General features: G+C 43.3%; 1 protein-coding gene across 7 annotated transcripts in view; it reads left to right on the plus strand.

Annotated features, from left to right (window-relative positions):
- The window catches only part of RBM39 (RNA binding motif protein 39), a 29659-nt gene extending 14093 nt beyond the window's left edge, over positions 1-15566 (plus strand). For 5 of the 7 annotated variants that reach the window (XM_021416805.1, XM_021416804.1, XM_021416806.1 and 2 more), the window contains 10 exons: positions 466-618; positions 1130-1267; positions 2575-2640; positions 3501-3705; positions 3793-3870; positions 9480-9512; positions 10737-10812; positions 10980-11085; positions 14400-14478; positions 14571-15566. In XM_021416805.1, the coding sequence (XP_021272480.1) occupies positions 466-618; positions 1130-1267; positions 2575-2640; positions 3501-3705; positions 3793-3870; positions 9480-9512; positions 10737-10812; positions 10980-11085; positions 14400-14478; positions 14571-14671 (1035 nt within the window). In that variant the 3' untranslated portion in view covers positions 14672-15566. Of the gene's footprint in view, positions 1-465; positions 619-1129; positions 1268-2574; positions 2641-3500; positions 3706-3792; positions 3871-5460; positions 5642-9479; positions 9513-10736; positions 10813-10979; positions 11086-14399; positions 14479-14570 lie in introns of those variants that run through there. The other 2 variants (XR_002444227.1, XR_002444228.1) reach the window with 2 other exon arrangements.

The following is an 18425-nucleotide window of genomic DNA, read 5'->3' on the forward strand; positions in this document are numbered from 1 at the left end:
TGGCTCTGAACGTGGAAAAGTAATGTATTGGTTTATTGTCCAGCATGCACTACATTGCAAAATGTAGCGAAGCAGTTCTGATTAAAATAACTTAATTTTTCGAACTTTGAGTCTCCTGCAGATAGTCTTTTGCCAGTTGAAGTGTGATTTCAATTTTATTTTAACTTGCAATTTTGAAGAAATTGCGTTTTTTAACAATTTCATCAGCTGCAAGGTTCTGGCTTAAAACACTGCAGTGCTGCAGGTGTTGTTTGACCTTTTTTGTGCGGCATACAGCTTTTAATGCTAGCTTTCCTCTAGTATGTATTTGCTGAGAGAGTTTGATGCCACCCTAGATTTGCAACATAATTATGAAGCCATTGATTTGGCTAATAATTGTTTATTAGTATGTCTGACAGTAAACTGTGTCAACTCTTTTCCTGTTGTAGCTCTGTCTATAACAGTATCTCTGTACTTGTCTTTCAGGTTCGTGATGTGAGGATGATTTCTGATAGAAATTCCAGACGTTCAAAGGGAATTGCTTATGTTGAATTTGTTGATGTTAGTTCAGTGCCTCTGGCAATAGGACTAACTGGACAGAGAGTCTTGGGAGTGCCAATCATAGTACAAGCATCACAGGTAAGGACTTAATAAACCAAACCTTTAACCACATTAACTGGTGGCTCTGTTACCTTGCTGGAAAAGTTAGCGTTTGAAAGTTGGTAATGTCTGAACATCTGGAAAAACCTTAACAATTACATAATTTAAACATATAAATTGACCTTGGTTCCCTGTAGCTGATAGGCAAATTGAAGATGCATTTTGAAAATACTGATGTTAATAAAGCAGTAATGACTTTTAAAAATCATAGTATAGCGTGCTCTCCAACACGTAAAAAATCAAAGTGACAGTCTACTAGGTACAAGCCAGAATTCTGCATGAAGTTCTTCAGCTTGAAGATTTTTGGGAGTTATCTCTATATTTGGTCATGGTCTTGGCTTCTGTGTTTATGGTTGATTATCTGGATAGCGTGCGGATTATAAAGCAGTTGAATTTGGTAGAAATACACTGCTTATTGGAGGGTTTTTCATTATTATTTTGTGTGTACAGAATTTGCTGATATTTTTTTCCTTTCTTTTTCTCTCCATAGGCAGAGAAAAACAGAGCAGCAGCAATGGCAAACAATCTCCAGAAGGGCAGTGCTGGTCCTATGAGGCTCTATGTAGGATCCTTACACTTCAACATAACTGAAGATATGCTTCGAGGAATTTTTGAGCCATTTGGCAGGGTAAGTTCTGATTGGACACTGTTTGGTGTTGTGGTTTCTGTGAGCATTCGAATGGCCTCTGGAAGTAATTCAGTGTCACACCTGCCAAACATTTTCATTTTCTCACTGTTGTGTAACTACCTTCTGTACCACAAGGCTTTAGGTGTTGAGTTAGTTCTTGAGAACAAATGAGAACTTTGGCTGGAGATGTGGTCCAGTGATTTTGAGCAGCAGGCCTTGCATTAGAAAGCTTGAGAGTTCACTGAGTGCCTAAAACTATCCAGAATCAGGACTCAGTCTAGTTCATAGTAAGTTTGTAATAGTTTAATCTGTTTCTGAGTATTTCTTTGTTAATTTGTAACTTGTTCTGCTAACCTTTGCAGTGTGTCTCCTGCTTTGATGTAGGCCTCTTATCTGTACGCTCTGATCAGTGACTTCCAGTTTATGGCACAATAATGTTTCCTTAAAATTATGAAATTGAGCAGGTTGAATCTGGACTTTCCACCTTAAAAAAAACAAACAACAAGCAAATACTGGTGTAGCACTGTGCTGACTATTGCATTGTGGGTATGTCATCACTACATAAGGAAAAGATAATACATGTAATATGCTGCTTAATTTTTTTTATCAATTCCATTGATGGTTTTCATACCCTTTTAGAATAGTACCCTTGTTTTGTGCATTCTGTAGCCTTATTTTTTAGATGCTTTGTTCAGATTTAGTATGGCAAAAGTCTGGAATATTGCAGCAGTTTGTTAAATTGTAATCCACATGGCTGCTCTCTCTGTTTTCTCTCAAGGTCTGGCAGTAGCATTAATATAGACTAGGAAGGTTTACATAGATAGCTGTGAAGGCTTTTCTTCCCAGTCTTATGTTCAGTTCTTCTTCTGACTTAGCATTGCTTTCTCTTCAACCACTATTTCATGGATCATGGGTGACTTTCTCATGTGTTTAAATTCGGTAACTATAAAGTTCTAGGAATTACCATATACCAATAATAATTGAAAACAGGTACATTATTCTTAAAGCCCCTGGCCAGTCATGCAAACTGCTTTTCTTCATAAATTAGATTTCCTCAGCATGTGGGACACCCTGACTGTGTTGTTTCATGACCTTTATGTTTACTGCTTCTGTTCTTGTATCAGAGTACATATCTAGCCGCCTCTGTGCTAATGTTTATTTGAGGAAAGAATGGGGAGCTTACTAATGGGAAACCATGTTGTTTTTTTAATATATGTATATTTGGCAGAGCATTACACAGATTTTATTTTGATATCTTGTTCTGTTCCAAAATGTTTAATAGTAAACAGGCTTATTCTTATTTTCAGATTGAAAGTATCCAGCTGATGATGGATAGTGAAACTGGACGTTCAAAAGGATACGGATTTATTACGGTATGAGCAAAATTACCAGACTTCTTGGACAACTTTAAGTATAACCTTCTCACATAGTAGTACAGGTTACTCAGGCCTTGCTTAGAAATGTCATGTTGCAGGACATCCAGCAGTGGTCTCTTTTTTTTTTTTCTGCCAGTTCTCTGTGAGTAATGTGATTAAATGATGCGTGTGTTTAGATGGAAATAGGATTCTTGATGGTCAGTGCCTACAAAGCAGTGCTATTCTCTGTAGCAAATGGCTTTCTCATAGTATCATTAAAATGATGGAATTAGAGATTTTCTTGGTGACATCACATTCCAGAGGGTGAAGCTTTTAGTTGAATACATCTTTCTCTTCATCTTGGCTCTCAAATACATAATTTTGTGAACTTGGATTTCCGAACTGACGTGGCTCAGCTGAGGCCTCTGGCACTTGAAGACCAGTGAAACAGGCTTCATTTCGTAGCTAATAGGTGATGTTTTAACACGGACAGCAAGCTTGTGTTTTTAATTTGATATGCATCCTGAAGCAGATCATCTGCAAGGAATAGCCAACAAATGCATGGCAGTTAGAAGTTATGAAAGTGACTGTTGCTCTTGAAGTGTTGTAAGATGACCACAACCATGCCTTCCACTGACTGCTGTATCTGTGTTGTCTAGCTTCAACAATAACACATATCACTACATAGGAGAAAGTAAATATTCTGCCTTGTTTGTGTTTGGTTAAAACAGAAAATATGAATCACATTTAAAGTTGGTTGGCAGCTGTTGTTAATTTTAGTGTTTTTTCATGTTTATGTAGCTATGGATGTTAGATGTGATGAGTGCTGCTAAATATTGTTGGCGGGATTTCTGAATTTGTATTTTTCCCACCTGCAGTTCTCAGACTCAGAGTGTGCCAAAAAGGCTTTGGAACAACTCAATGGATTTGAGCTGGCTGGTAGGCCGATGAAAGTTGGGCATGTAACTGAGCGCACTGATGCTTCCAGTGCTAGCTCATTTTTGGACAGTGATGAGTTGGAACGAACTGGAATTGACTTGGGAACAACTGGTCGCCTTCAGTTGATGGCAAGACTTGCAGAGGGTATGTATGGTGATAAATAAGAAATGTATAAAAATACAGAATTCTGCAGAACTTGGATTAATTGATGTGTTTGTGCTTCCTGTTTAGGCACTGGTTTGCAGATTCCCCCAGCTGCACAGCAGGCTCTGCAGATGAGTGGGTCGTTGGCATTTGGGGCTGTGGCAGGTAAGAAATGATCACCTATGTATCTGTCCAAAACACTGATCATACTTGATAATTTTGAGACAAGGTGCCATTGAAATGCATCTTCTGATCTTTTAAGATGGAAATGTAGATACTACAGCATGTTTTTACAAATAGAGGAAATTCTCAAATCCATGGGCAAATAAACAGTGACAGTATGTGTCAGCTTTGATGGATATGCTTCACTTTGCATTACTTCTGGTGAATCTTTCTAGTTCATTTAATTCATCACAAGCCTTCATCTCTTTACTGTTCCCACTGCTAGTGGGAGCATTTATGTTCTACTGCAGTGTAAATATTGACTGTTAAAAGTGGCAGGCTCATAACTGGAAGAGGATTGACCCTCTATAGAGTCCCTTCTGAAAAAAAAAAACAACCAAAACAAAAACTAGCTGTACCAGGAGCAAGAAGGTTACTAGTACTCCACGGAGGACATTACAGTAGTTAGGATCATATGATGCATGTCACGTGAGGAGGACACTGTACATCAAGGTATCTGTGTGTTGCTTGAGGAATGGTTATAGCTTGTGTGCTTTGTTGGAGGAGTTACTGAGACTTTATTTTGAAAGAATGAGTATGAGGCTGAGAATATGATTGCTCCTGCTGGTAGTTCTGTAGCTGGCCTGAATCAAAATGTTCAAGAGGGCTTCAGGTAATGTCTACAGGAGGCTTTTTTTTTTTTTTTAAGTAATACTAAAGCAAAGGGTGGCAAATCTTCATAGCAGTAGAAAAGACTTGAGGGATGTCACAAATAACTAGCTGCTGGAATTTGCAAGAAGTGTCAGGAAATGAAGAAAGAATACATGCATGGGAATTTCTGTCTCCAGCAGAATGACAGATGCTATTCAGACTTCGGGTACACCTGAGTCATGTTACTGAAGCTGAAGGGCATTTTTGAAAAGACCAAACGTATGAAACTGTAGATTGTTTTGAAAAAAAAACCTGTAATAGTGTGTATCTCTAGTCATGGAAGGAAAGGGATCTGAGAAGTGAAAGAAGATAGTGAACTGAGGAACGAGTTCTTTATATTGGTGATGAAAGAGGTGAAAAAGACCAGGTGACAAGGAGGAGTAACTAGTACAGAAGGAGAAGGAAGGTGAACAACAGTAACATGAGATCACCTTTAATGCAGGTGATAGTGATGTGACAGCCTTGCTTGGAAGCAAGTGTAGTTGGTGAGAAACGAGAAGAACGTTTTAAAGGAACAGCAGTCCTTTTCTCTCCTGTGTCTGAAATGGATGAAGAAATCTACCTGCCTCAAATGGGGAGGCCAAAAATGTTCTTAAGACATCTAAATTGTTAGAATAGCATTGAATTAGTGTGAGACAACTTAACTGTGGAGGAATGAATTGTAAGGCTGAACACAGTTTTTTGTATAATGTGCATGTTTAGCAATTGTAGAAATGAAGGTGGTAGGAGTATCATTGTTTGTTCCACTTGTATTGTGCAAAAGGAATAATGCAGATATGTACAATTTGAGTAACTTTAGAAAAGGATTAAGCTTTTTAGAGTCATGAGCTGTCCCCGAAGTGAGATTTGGTTATGGATTAAAGATCTCTTTACTCTTGTTAGAGAAAATTACTACCAGGAATTATGTCATTGTGGGAGACTTTAACTTCCCTGATACAGATTGGAGAAGAATTGCTAGTAATAATGGTGGGGCCCAGATATTCCTGGATGTGATATCCGACAAATTTCTTCATCACTCACTCACTGACTCATGAAGAAGGGATGCTATTTTAAACTCATTTTGGTAAGTAACGAAGATGTTACGGATGAGAATAGAATTGACCATTGACTGAGTGATCATGAGTTGCTCAAGCTGAAACAGAAGGATAAGGCTTATGATTTCAAAAGTGGTGGTTGAAGAATTAAGGAAATAAAGTCAACTGGTCTAAGTAGCTTGAGTATATGGACAGACAGGATGTAAAAAGTTTCTTCAGTTCCAAACAGCTAATGCTATATTGGATCTGTATTCCACAGAAAGAAGAAACAATCCTGTTTAAAAATGGGCTCCACACTGAACTGGGTGACTACCTCTAGAAAAATATGGAATGAGCACTGAGCCTGTGAAGAATAGGGAAAGGATAACAAAGATAATATAGTAATAAAGAAGACAGTGTTTTTAGTTTAGGAAATGACAGAATTGCCTACCAAGAGTCAGATTAAGATAGACTTTATAAAAATAAATGAGAGCACAGACGAAGATTTATCAGATCTTGAAAAGTAAAGGAGCAGGGCTGAGGTTGAATGAAAGAATACTTGAGATGTTTCAAAAGAATTCTCTCAGATTGTAATGGGAACACTGGTCATAAAGTTTTGGGATTCCTGTTGAATGGGAGTATGGTTTAAGAAGAAATGCATCACAAGGTAGAGGAAGGTCTGAAAGTAAGAACTGCTTGTTGTCAGTTCAGGGCAATGAGACTCCCATCAAATTAGCGAAGTACATGAAGTATGAGATACAAGGTCCAGTATTGTCAGTAAATATTTTAAGCCTGTGATATAATAGCTGGGACATAGCTTCTAAATTACTTGCATTTTTAAAAAAGGAAGGAGGAAGAAACTGAAGTGGACAGTTGCCAGTCCTGTTACTCTGACTTCTGTTTGTTCATTTAGAAGTCACACTAAAGACAGGCAAATTGGAGAGTATGATTAATATACAGCATACCTTTAGAAAAACTGCACTGAAGCATTAACAGTCTGTGATTAAAAGAAGACTTTGATAGATATAGCTGCAGTGAAACTCTTCTAACTCAACTTCTGATTTGTGTCATTTGGAAATGGAATCAACTTCCAAAAGGAATTTCTAAAAAGTAGATAGTACGTGAAATGGAAAAGTCAGAAAATAAGCTGATTCACAGAAAAGGGAGATTTTTCCTTCCCAAGTAAATGCTGGGAAGGACAGGGAACATTGGTGAAATCAAACTTCAGTTTCTGGTATGATCTCATAAAATATTGCATGAATAACAGAGGGGAAAAAAACAGTGAGGTGAGTAAACATAGGGGTGCTCTCAGCATGAGATGCGTGGGGTGTTAGACATTGTTCACCTGTTGGGGACTGGCAGAAATGTAGATTATGTAACAGGACCGATGTCTAGCAGTGAGAAGTAGTGAATGAGTTGGAAAATCCTGGTGTAGTCAGGGAGTGAATATGAACTGTCAGTGTGATGAGTTTTTAAAAGGCAGCTGTGTTTCTGTGCAAATTGGTGGCTAGAACTGCTTGCCCCTGTTCAAGATGTGCTGGATGAGACTAGAGGTAGGGAAGCTGGAGGGCTGCTTCTTGGGGGACCCGAGAGCTTGAACGTTACTGACATGGAGAATATTCCAGCAGGAAAAAGAGCTGAAGCTAAACAGTTACAGCTGTATATTTCTTGTTCTCTAGGTAAATTGTGTCTGAAAGTCGGAAATCAGGAGGATATATAACACTTAATATGCTTTGTGGGACAGAATTCCTTTTCATCAGATTTGATCTGCTGTCCTCTTGTAAATAATGAGAAAATTGGGAAACATTTGGCTGGCATTTGTTTACTTAAAGCTGACTCTGCTTCAAAATGAAACAAGTAATATCAAAATATCTTTTAAGACATACAGTGCTTGGATACATATTTCTGCTCTATCTGGACTGAGCGTGTACGAAGTCATGCTGGACTCCCTGCTCTTGCAGATAATACACAGAATATGCTCCACAAGTAGCTGAGTCTAATTTGGCAGATGCCACAGCTTCAGTGTCACATACTGTTCAAAGCTGCACGTAAGGAAGAGTAACCTTAAAGAGTGACAGTGAAGTTTGAACATGGAATGGATTTAGAAGGGAGAAGAAACATTCTTCAGTCCTGAGCAGGGACAATATTGAAGTAGTTAATGAAAGATTTTATGGATGGAGGAGTATGTTTCTGAAATAGCAGGTAATTAACCTATGGAACTTATTGCCACAAGACATTGATAGATGATCTTCTGTAAATGGAGCAGATCTGACAGTGAGCCCTGGCCAGAACTGAGTGCTCTGTGTGGAGTTGTCACGTTGGATGCAGGTGATCGGGGGGACGGGGCTGTAGGGTCCCCACTGGCCTGTGCTTGGTGGGTTCAGCTGAAGTGACTTGCGAGTGCAGTTCTGTCAGACGTGCAAAGGGAGATGTCTCTGTCCTCATCTAACTAAGAGATTTTGCTTATTTGCCTTTATTTTATTCAAATATGTTTATTTACCAAAAAAAAAGTACTAACTTAGTAATTATTTATAGAATCATAGGATGGTTTGGGTTGGAAGGGACCCTTAAGGTCCAGTTCCACCCCCCTGCTGTAGGCAGGGACACCTCCACCAGACCAGGTTGCTCACAGGGAGCGGGCACCCGCAGCCTCACTGGGCAACCTGTTCCAATGTCTCACCATCAGCAGGTGGTGAGATTATAGATTTGGACATGTCCTTGTAGATCTTACAGGTTTCTGGAGAGAGTATGCCCCAGGACAGTCTCTGCTTTAGAGGGTTTGTCAGATAGCGAGTGGAGCCTTCCTTCATGTTAAAAGCCAAATGACAAACACACTAGATATGTAGCTCAGTCTTCAGAGCTTTCTCCTTTTATCCCGTGTTTTACAAAAAGGTTCCTGGTATGTGTTCTCCTGTGGAAGTCATTTGGAAGGCACTTGGGAGTAAGCCCTCTGTCTTCAGGGCTCCTGCCACCAATACTCGCGTAACTCCCCTCCTGCCGGTCTGCCAGGAGGAGGGCTTAGAGGGGAGAAAGACGTAGACAGATCGTCAGCTAATTTCCAGATGGTCCATCACCTCATCACAGCTTTCTAAAGAAGTGAATCGTGGTGATGACTCACTTCAAACCTCTAGCTGTCCGTGTTGGTGGGAGCTAAGAAATTGAAACATGAGTGAAGAAGTTTGTTCCCATGTTCCCAAGTTTTTCATTACCAATTTAAAGCTGAATCAAGTACTTGAGTAAGCCTTGTAAATGGTTGGGAACGCTGTGTTTTGCTGTCCCTGTTGCTTCAAATCAGGACAGCTGTTATGCTTACTTAACAAATTATATGTTCTGAACGCCTGAAAATGTTTTGAAATGGAAGAATACCAAAGTAAAGTGTCATTGTGATGTTTCTATGAAAAGAGAACAGGCGAAATACCACCATGATTTCTTTGACATAAATACAGTAACTGCTTTCAGAATGTTGGTTGGGTAACTGTGTGCTTAAATGCTTTCAGTTAAGGTAGCAGATTTTTAGTGCCTGCAAGAATTGCTGTATTTTCTCATGGGAAAAGAAAATACTTAAGAGTTGAAGCGCAGTACAGACAAGGTGAGAACTGTTAATTAAGCTAAAGGACACAGTCACGTCTCACTTTACTTTTAAGGTATTGCTTCTCTTTTGAAATACACTTGCTTACACTTGTGGTTATAGAATATCTTTCAAGTACAAAATCCCAGCTGAGGAGCTGGAAATAGGGAAATTTATACTTAGGAACAGTGAGAGCAGGCCTAGTGACTTGAACAAGGTCCTGAACACAGAAGCACAAGCTAAACATTATCTGGCAGGTACAACACAGGTACGGTAATGTTCACAAATGTGCTAACTAATTTCTGTGTATTTCTCCTCAGATCTGCAAACAAGACTCTCTCAGCAGAATGAAGGTAACCTGGAATTTGATAGAACTTGTCACCTATGCATTGTGTGTGGCAAATGTTGTCTATAAGTGAAATGCCTTTGATACGGAGATTGCCCACAGCCTGAGAAATTGTGCTGATGTCTGTAGGAATCATACTTCACATCGATTAATGGCCAAAAACAACAGTGTGTGTTGAATACTTGGCCTTTTCTGTGGCATTTCCTCAGTGTTTGACTAACGTATGGCATGGGAATGCTGCCTAGGAAATATCCCTGAATCCTAGCGTGGCTGCATGGGAAGGGACTGTACCGCCCCAACCCCGCCATGGGCTGCACGGCCCCATCCAGGTGGGCCTGGAGGAGCTTGAGGGATGGGGCACTGGGGCTTCAAGGCTTCAGCTCTGGTTTTGTTTTCCCCTGCATTAAAGGCAGGGGCTAGAAGACTCAGAAGAGAATCAAGAGCTGGGGATTGCTGTCTCTGAATTAGTCTTTATATTGCTGAGTTTGCCTGCGTGCCCCCCCTCCAATTTTATGCATGTGGAGAGAAAATGGCCTTTATTTCATCTAAATTAACAGAAGCTTACAGTCTGTGGGAAGGACAGCCTGTAGGACAGTGCTTACATTAATAAGAAGCACTGTGATGATTGGTAACAGTAGATGACAGCTAATTGTTCAGTTACTGAGAAAGAGTACAGGGCTACTTTAAAGTTAAAATACTTAACAGTGGCTGAGTATTTCCTGCACTGTGTGTTTCTGGAAAAAAAGTTGTATATTCTTAAAGGATAATTCAGTGTGCTCAAACAAGCTCTGAGAATTACCTAAAATTCATGGCAGCTCCTGTGAAGTGAGGCACTGGGTGGCCCTGCTGTCACCGACCCCCACTGCTGTCTGACTCGTGCTGGATGTGCCCTGCTGAAGGATGAGGGGGTGGGTAGAGCTGGAACGCACCACTGCTCGTGTCTGTATTGAAATGTTGGAATTGAAAATCCCCCTAAGGCGAGGTGCGGAGTTTTTTTCTGCTATCAGTTGTAGCTAATCTGGGCAATTTTCCACAACAATCAATTTAATAATTTCTTATCATAGGTATTGTAGAGTTCTGCTTTCTTGCCTTCAGTTTTCTGTTCATTTAGAACTGTTACTATTAGTACTGGATCATGATTTTTTTTAAGAGTAGATGGAAGAGCCGCATTTAAATTGGAACTGTGCATAGGGGATTCTGAGATTTATTATTGTTTTTTCCTTTAAAACAGTTTTGGCTGCAGCTGCTTCTGTACAACCACTTGCAACACAGTGCTTCCAGCTTTCCAACATGTTTAATCCTCAAACGTAAGTGAATTATCGCAGTTTCACTTTGGCTTTTGTTCATGACATGTGAGAAACCAATTGGAACAGTGGGTGGATGGATTTTTTATTAATTTATTGGTTGTGAAGTGGGTTTTACTGTGGGTAATAACATCTCTACCTCTATTCTGTTCCTTTTCCACCCCCTGCAGTGAAGAAGAAGCTGGCTGGGATACAGAAATTAAAGATGATGTGATTGAGGAATGTAACAAACATGGAGGAGTTATCCACATTTATGTAGACAAAAACTCAGCTCAGGTATGCTGGGCTCCAGGGGCGCACTGAACAGGCTTCAGGAGTTGTGTTGCTTTGTTCTGTATAGAGGGAACATTAAAAAAAACCTTTTTTTTCCTAGTCTGAATCTAAAAGTCAGAATTAAATTTCCTGAAGGCTCGTGGCAGTTTTTCCGGAATGTCGGTAGTTCCCTTCTATTTTGAGTCATTATCTTTTTTTTGGTGTTGCAGTCTGCTCTTAGAAAATCCCACGGTTATAGTTACTGTGGGCGGGCAGACTGGAGAATGGTATCTGTTACTTCTGGCTTCTGGCATTTCCCTTAAGCTGTGCGTTTCCTAAGAGCCAGGGACTTCCAGTTTCTTTATCTGCTGCAGAATGCAGACTTCAGCTTCAGCACAAAGGTCACAGTGCTCCTGCGGATCAAGGTCGGCAGTGAAACACGTGCCTCCACTTGTGCTTGGGAGCAGGAGTCTTCACTAGCAGTTGTCGTGATGGCTTTGCCATCGTGCTGAAGAGAAGCTGCTGCTGCTGAAGGCTTAATAACAAAGTGTTCCTTGCGGGTGATACCTTTTAGAGCAAGAGATTCTTGAACACCTGCATTTCAGAGAAGCTAAGAAAGTTTTCTTCTACATTCACTTTGTGCGATCCCCGGACTGATGATCTCTTCCTCTGTATTTCTGTTCTTAGCATATAAATTGCTGAAGTGAACTCTTGAACTCCTTTTCTATAGAATCCACAACTCAAACTGGAGTACTGTACTGAAAAACTCATTACATTCCAATTTTCAGCCATCGAGCCTTCAGAGCTCTCTGCCAGGGTGAGGGGCTGAAAGTTACACTGCTGTCCTTCCCAGTTACTGCTTAGATAGGAGTGTTACACCCTGGTGGAGCACTTGGTGCTCTGCATACCTTCATTTACCATTGAGCTGCTTCTATAGAAGATTCCTTTCACCTGTGACCCTTTTGCATGGGTTGTTGAAGTGTTAGATTAAACATAAGCTGCTGTCTAATACATAAGACACTTTGCAGTCTTCCCTAGTATTTTTAATCTCCCAGGTAACTTTTATGTCGAACAGCTGGGCTGGTGGATGTAGAAATACTTCCTGTAGTACATTAGACTGTAACTGTCATAGATGCAGCGTCTTATGACAGACTTGATAGCTTTTTTTAAAGCCTTTGACATTGCACATAGATTCTGAGCGCATGAAGCTGCAAACTTGGCTCACTTTCACTAACTCACAAGGGAGCTGTAATTGTATTTCTTTTACAACCACTCACTAGGTTATGTGAAATCCATTTTGTCATGCTAGCACAGGGTTGGCTTAGATATGAAATACCCACTGGTATTTAAAACTACTTTATTTGAATGTAGACTTCAGCTGTGCTGTTCTCTGGGTTTAGATTCTCATCGCATTACCTCGTTTCTGGTCTCTGTCTCTGGCCTTTTGGGGTTCTCTTCCAGACAGCCTGACTTGTGGGCTGTCAGTAACAGCAGTGAAGACATACTGGTGTGGGTGAAAAGATCTTTGTCCCATCTGAATGCATACTTTTCTCTTGCACTGTTCCAGTCTACGGTGTGGTGTTTCAGGGAAATTAAAGCTTTGTATTGCTGTGTCCCATTTAGAGGTTTAAGCAGATGGGATCTCTGTGCAGGGGGAGACTGAGAACGGAGCTGTGTGTTCCGTAGTGCCCGTAAACATCAGATTCCCGCTGCCCAATGGTGATCTGCTAGAGCCCCTGCCCTCAGGTTGTCCTTCTGAGAAGGAGCAATACCACAACGGGAAAAACGGGTACAGGCTGGATTAGGCTGCTGAAGGGAAGACTATTCTTTTTATTAATATCTACTTTTCCTCTAAGACCTGTTTCAGCTTGAGTATAACATGATTCAGCAATTACTGGTTGTAGTTTATTTAAACCGGTAGCCATTAAAATGCACACACCTTATTGTGGGCTCATGTATGTTTTGTTGTTTTTTGAATGTGAATATTGCAGTACTTTGGTTTGGTTTGTGCTTAGTTTCCAGATAGAAAACTCCAGTTATCTCCAGCAAAGATAAATTACCTCTGTCATTCATGTTAGCCCATCTTGGGCTGTTCTAAAGTTCACATAGCAGTACTTAGGGCATCGGCCTTCCTTGATGTGCTGGGTGTTTTTGCTGTCCCTGGGCACAGGGGATTCCTACTTTGTCCTTTTGAAAATTAAACTGTAAGCTTGTGCATCTAGTTCAGGTGGTGGTAGTTTTCAGAACTTCAGAGTCATAGAATGGCTTGGGTTGGAAGGCACCTCAAAGGGTCATCAAGTTCCAGCCCCCTGCCCCAGGCAGGGCTGCCAGCCGCTGGATCGAGTACTAGATCAGTACTAGATCAGTTTGCCCAGGGCCCCATCCTGCCTGGCCCTGAGCAGCTGCAGGGATGGGAATGCACAGCCTCTGGGCTACCTCTGCCAGCCCCTCACCACCTTCTCAGTGGAAAAACTTCCCCCTGACATCTAATCTAAATCTCCTGCAGTTTGAAACCATCTCCCCTTGTCCTGTCCCTTACATCTACCCAAGTAAAAAGTTGATTGCCCTCCTGTTCATAATCTCGCCGTAAATATTCACCGCACTGAGGTCTCCCTGCTAAGAAGAGAAGTCTCCCTCTCTTTCTCCATGCTGAACACCCCCAGCTCCTTCAGCTTGCATGGCCAAGGTGCTCCAGTCCTCTTGAGCATCTTCGTGGCCTCCTCTGGACCCCGCATCTTCCCTGTGCTGGGGGACCCAGGCCTGGACACAGCACTGCAAGTGGGGCCTCACGAGGGCAGAGTAGGAGGGGACAGTCCTCTCCCTGCTTGCCGCCCCCCCCCCTTCGGATGCAGCCCATGGTTCACTTGGCCTTCCTGGCTGCAGGCTCACGTTGAGCTTTTCATCCACCAGTCCCTCTGAGTCCTGCTCAGCTGGGCTGCTCTGTAGGAGTTCTCCCTGGTGGCAGTCTGCAGTAAGGCAGCCACGCTCTTTGTGCTTCTCTGTTTCACGTGGAGGTAATTGGGAACTGTTAGATTGCTCTTCAGACAGCATCAGGAGCGAATAAGCAATTGCTTGCTGCTTCCATATACCGAGCTTACATTTGGTCAGGCTTGCAAAATCTTAATTAGAAAAGTGAATCCTGCTAAAATCGCTGTTTGAGTATGATAATGCACATCTGTACAAGTGCCCGGTGTCACCATCTTTGTGCTCATGCTTCAGTGCCGGGTGGTACCAGCAGGGGCGCTGGGGGAGGCTTGCTTCCGTAACAGCCGTGCAGAGGAGGTGTCTGAGAACTGACCGAGTGGGAAATCTCATGGCTCTCACGCTTTGTATTGCAGGGCAACGTGTATGTGAAATGTCCTTCAATTGCTGCCGCCATTGCAGCTGTGAACGCATTGCATGGGAGGTGGTTTGCAGGTGAGAAGATGCATTTTTTGCAGAAACGTGCACTTGTTCTTTAATGACGGATCCAAACAAAAACTGATGTGGATTTGTTTTAATCTGCTCAGGTAAAATGATCACAGCAGCGTATGTACCTCTCCCAACGTACCACAGCCTCTTCCCAGACTCCATGACTGCAACCCAACTACTGGTTCCCGTTCGACGATGAAGATGGATTTAGTCAGTTTTGTACATAGTTATTTTTTGGAGGAAGATTGAGTTATCTTTTATTTAGATAAAACTAAAGGAAAGGATTTAATGTCATTTTGTGTACACTTCCCGCTACCTTTAAAAATAAAATGAAGTAAGCAGAAATGCAGTGTGTTCATTCTCCCTAACTAGCATTTCCACTGTATACAAAGCTGTTGACTTCTTGTTCTGCCTTGTAATTCTTGTACATTTACTAAGGTGATCTGTAGGAACTGAAAAGTAGCTCATAGAAAACAAATTCTCTGTAAAAGGCAGATGGGACATCATTAAGTTTTTAAATGTTTCACAAGCCTTTCTTTTAATGCAGCGATTACAATTTACATTTCACTAAATGTAGGTGATCTGCTAAAGGTGAATATCGGAGGTAGGCTCTGCGAAGGGACGTATTTAGTGTTGTGTATAAATGGAAATTCAAAAGGCTACTGAAAGCTGACCTGGTCAGCCGCTCAGCCCGCGTTGTGCTGAATGAGGGGTGAGAATAGAAGGACGGAAGGGTTTTATTTCTCGATGGTAACTTTTGATTAATGTTATCTGTAAAAGTTTCTTTGTAAATACTGTGTGAGGTGTGTCCACGTTTCCAAACAAAACGATCTCTGCATTTCCAGACAAGTTTCTGTGTGTGCAGTGGAGTTGAAGGATTTCAGCAGTCTGAAAATGGGCAGGAAATACAGAAACATGTTTTGTTCTGGTTGCATATAATCTTTGCTCTTTTTAAGCTCTGTGAGCTCTGAAATATATTTTTGGGTTACTTCAGTGTGTTTGACAAGACAGCTTGATATTTCTATCAAACAAAGACTTTCATATTGCAACAATCTTTGTAAGAACCACTCAAATAAAATTCTCTTAAAAAGGCCTTCACGGAGCTTTATTTCTCTGCACCTCGCGTGGCTGAAGCGCGGTGCTGAAGCAGCCGTCGCCCCCGGCTCTGCGTTGCAGGTGCGCCTGCTGGCGGTCAGGCAGCTGTGGTGGGCAACCCCAGCCCCTGGGCTGACATTTCCCCACCCCTTGCTGCTGTTCCTCAGCTGCGGACGGGGCACGGGATGGAGTGGGCTCTGCCCTGGTGGGCAACACGGGCAGGGGGAGGCAGAGCATGGTGCTGACCTGGTCCCAGGCCCTGGGCTGCCACGTGGGCTCTGTGGCTTCGGGAGGGTGGCAGCATGGGTGTGCGACTGGGGAAGGTAAACGGGGAATAGAAAGACAACTGGAGGGAGGAGCCAAGGGGGGGTCCTGGGAGTGTGTGGCATCGGAAGGAAACCACCAACCTGGCTCTACTTTTGCCTTTTCAGTGGCTAATATATTAATTGGTGGTAGTTAGAGTAAAACTTAAGCTGTTACAGAGCATCTGTGCCGCTCAGCTTGTTTGTACAGAGGTTGCTGAGCTGATGACAGCACTCAGAACCACATCTGGTGGCAAAGGCGTTTCTTTGAAACTGTGAGTCAGCACTTGTACTGCCAGCACCAGTAGAAGTGCCGGGCCAGGTTCTGCTGCCACGGCTCTGTGAGGCCAACCTCTGTCCTTGAGCACAACAGGAGCGAAGGTAAGGCTTGCTCCAGAAGGCAGAGAACGGGAAATTGCAGCACCGCGCTGAGCATGTCGGAGCTCGGCTGCGCAGTGCTACCGCAGGTGCTGCACGGTGAGGAGCAGTCCCCTGCTTTGACGCCTTATGAAACCTGCGCAGGAAGACTGGAGAGCGCTGTGCTGGTGCAGCGCGGTGTCAGGCCGCCTGGCAGCACAGTTTGTTCCTACTGGGAATGCACCTTTCCTTGCCCAAGGAATGAAAAATGGGCTCTGGTTACGGTGTCAGGAACAATGTGGCTCTGTACCATGGGGCGCGCCTTGCCTGGGCTGCGTTCCCTTGTGTTCTGCATGGAATTTGCACGTCACTCTGAACCCAAGAACAGGGCCGACATCAACTATTGTTGCAATAAGATAAATTTGGTAGTTGATCTGAATTAACCACAAAATAACTTCTAAACTAAGGAAGTGCATGAATGGAAGGGATTGGTTATGCATCAGAAATGAGAGCTGCCCGAGGAGCAGAGGGAAAAGTGTGTTCACTGCTCGAGAAACTTTAATGAAGCGCAAAGGGGTATGAATTCTCACTGTCATGGAGTACAAGAAGTGAGGAAAGCAGAAATCCAGTAAAGACAACATCTACATGAAGATGCTACAGCAGAGAGGGCGGTGCATCACAACATCACGAAAACCATTCCAGTATCTAAAGATTTTATTATGGTATGGGGGGGAGGGCTGGGCAGGGACGCTTTGGATTAAAAGCCCAAGCTCCAGATCAGCAGCGGATTCCCATGCCTATAGCCATGAACGTCCCGAACGTCCCACCGCTCTGCATCATCGTTTTGCCAACTCCGCCCATCAGCTCTCGTCCTCTCATGCCGATCCTGAGATAAAGAAAAAGGCAAACATTACATCAAAGCTGAAGCCTGATGCAGACATACGCAGCAGAAACCAACTGATGCAGCCAGCTAACAGCTGCAGGAGCCCAAATCCGTTCTCCTTTCTCCAGGCTCAACGTGAAGCGATGCCCCCAGGCTCTGCCTGCAGCCAGCGACCTGACCTGCCACAAGGAACAACAGAGCGGGTTTCCTTGGGGCACTGCAGGGGCTCGTACCAATGCTCTGTGTCCCGGGACAGTTCCATCCCAGCTGAAGCTCAGACACAGCGGTACCAGCAGGGCTGTGCTGCAGGCTGCAGGGCTGTGCTGCAGGCTGCACCAGGGTCAGCTCAAACGAGAACATCTCGGGGTTTGTGCCCCAACTCCACAAAGAGGCGTGCTGCCAGCTGCAGGAAGAGCACAGGGGAGCAGGAGTATCTCCAAGCACCAGTGCCCCAGTGCCCTTAGCGTGGGGGAAAAAGGCTTGGTGCCGCCAGCTATTGGAATGAAGGTAATGCGAAGTTTTAACTGCTGTACTGTCAGCCCCCCCAACTGCAGCATTAGTAATACCAGCACAGTATAAACCGTGTTGTGAACAAACTTCCTATGTACCACTGATGCTGTATTTTCAATGTGAGAGAAGTTCTGAAGGTCTGGAAGCGTTTAGACACGCTTCTGTTCTCCGGTTCAAGTTTGTCTAAGGCTGGGCCAAAGCAAAATAATCATTTCTTCTCAGAAAGCTCCACTGATGTTCGGCTTTCAGGCGCTGCAGCAGTGCCTGAGGGATTTCACGTGGAGGATCTCCCCAGAAACACGGCACAGCAGAAGTAACGTGGCTGTGCTATTTTAGTACAACCTTGATGCTTCTTCATAGCCTGCGTGTCCCGCTGCGACGCACGGGGTGGTGTGTTCAGGTATTGCCCAGGATCTGAGAGGGATCAGGACGCTTTTTAAACTGTACCAGACCAAGTTTTGTGAACACTCCTCCTTTTCAGGCTACCAAATTATCGCCGTGTTTAAGCACAGAGCGAAAACCTCACGCGCAAAGAGCCGTGCGAAGCAGCGCCCTTCGGCCGTGCCCCGCAGGCCGAGCAGCGAGCCTCGCGCGGTCACGGGGCCTCGGGGCGCCCAGGGCGGAGCCCCCCCCGCCGCCGNCGCCTTCCCCCCCCTCCGCTAATCACGTCCCGCATCTCTCCGGGTCGTGACTGCCGATCGCGTTTTGCCACTCCGCTTCATTTCGGAGCGAACTAGAATCAATTACTTGCTGATTAATTTCCAGCGTTCATCCTTAAGCCTCTACCAAAATATTGACCCAGGCGG

This window comes from Numida meleagris, chromosome 19 (genome assembly GCF_002078875.1).
Source record: "Numida meleagris isolate 19003 breed g44 Domestic line chromosome 19, NumMel1.0, whole genome shotgun sequence".
Lineage (NCBI taxonomy): Eukaryota > Metazoa > Chordata > Aves > Galliformes > Numididae > Numida > Numida meleagris.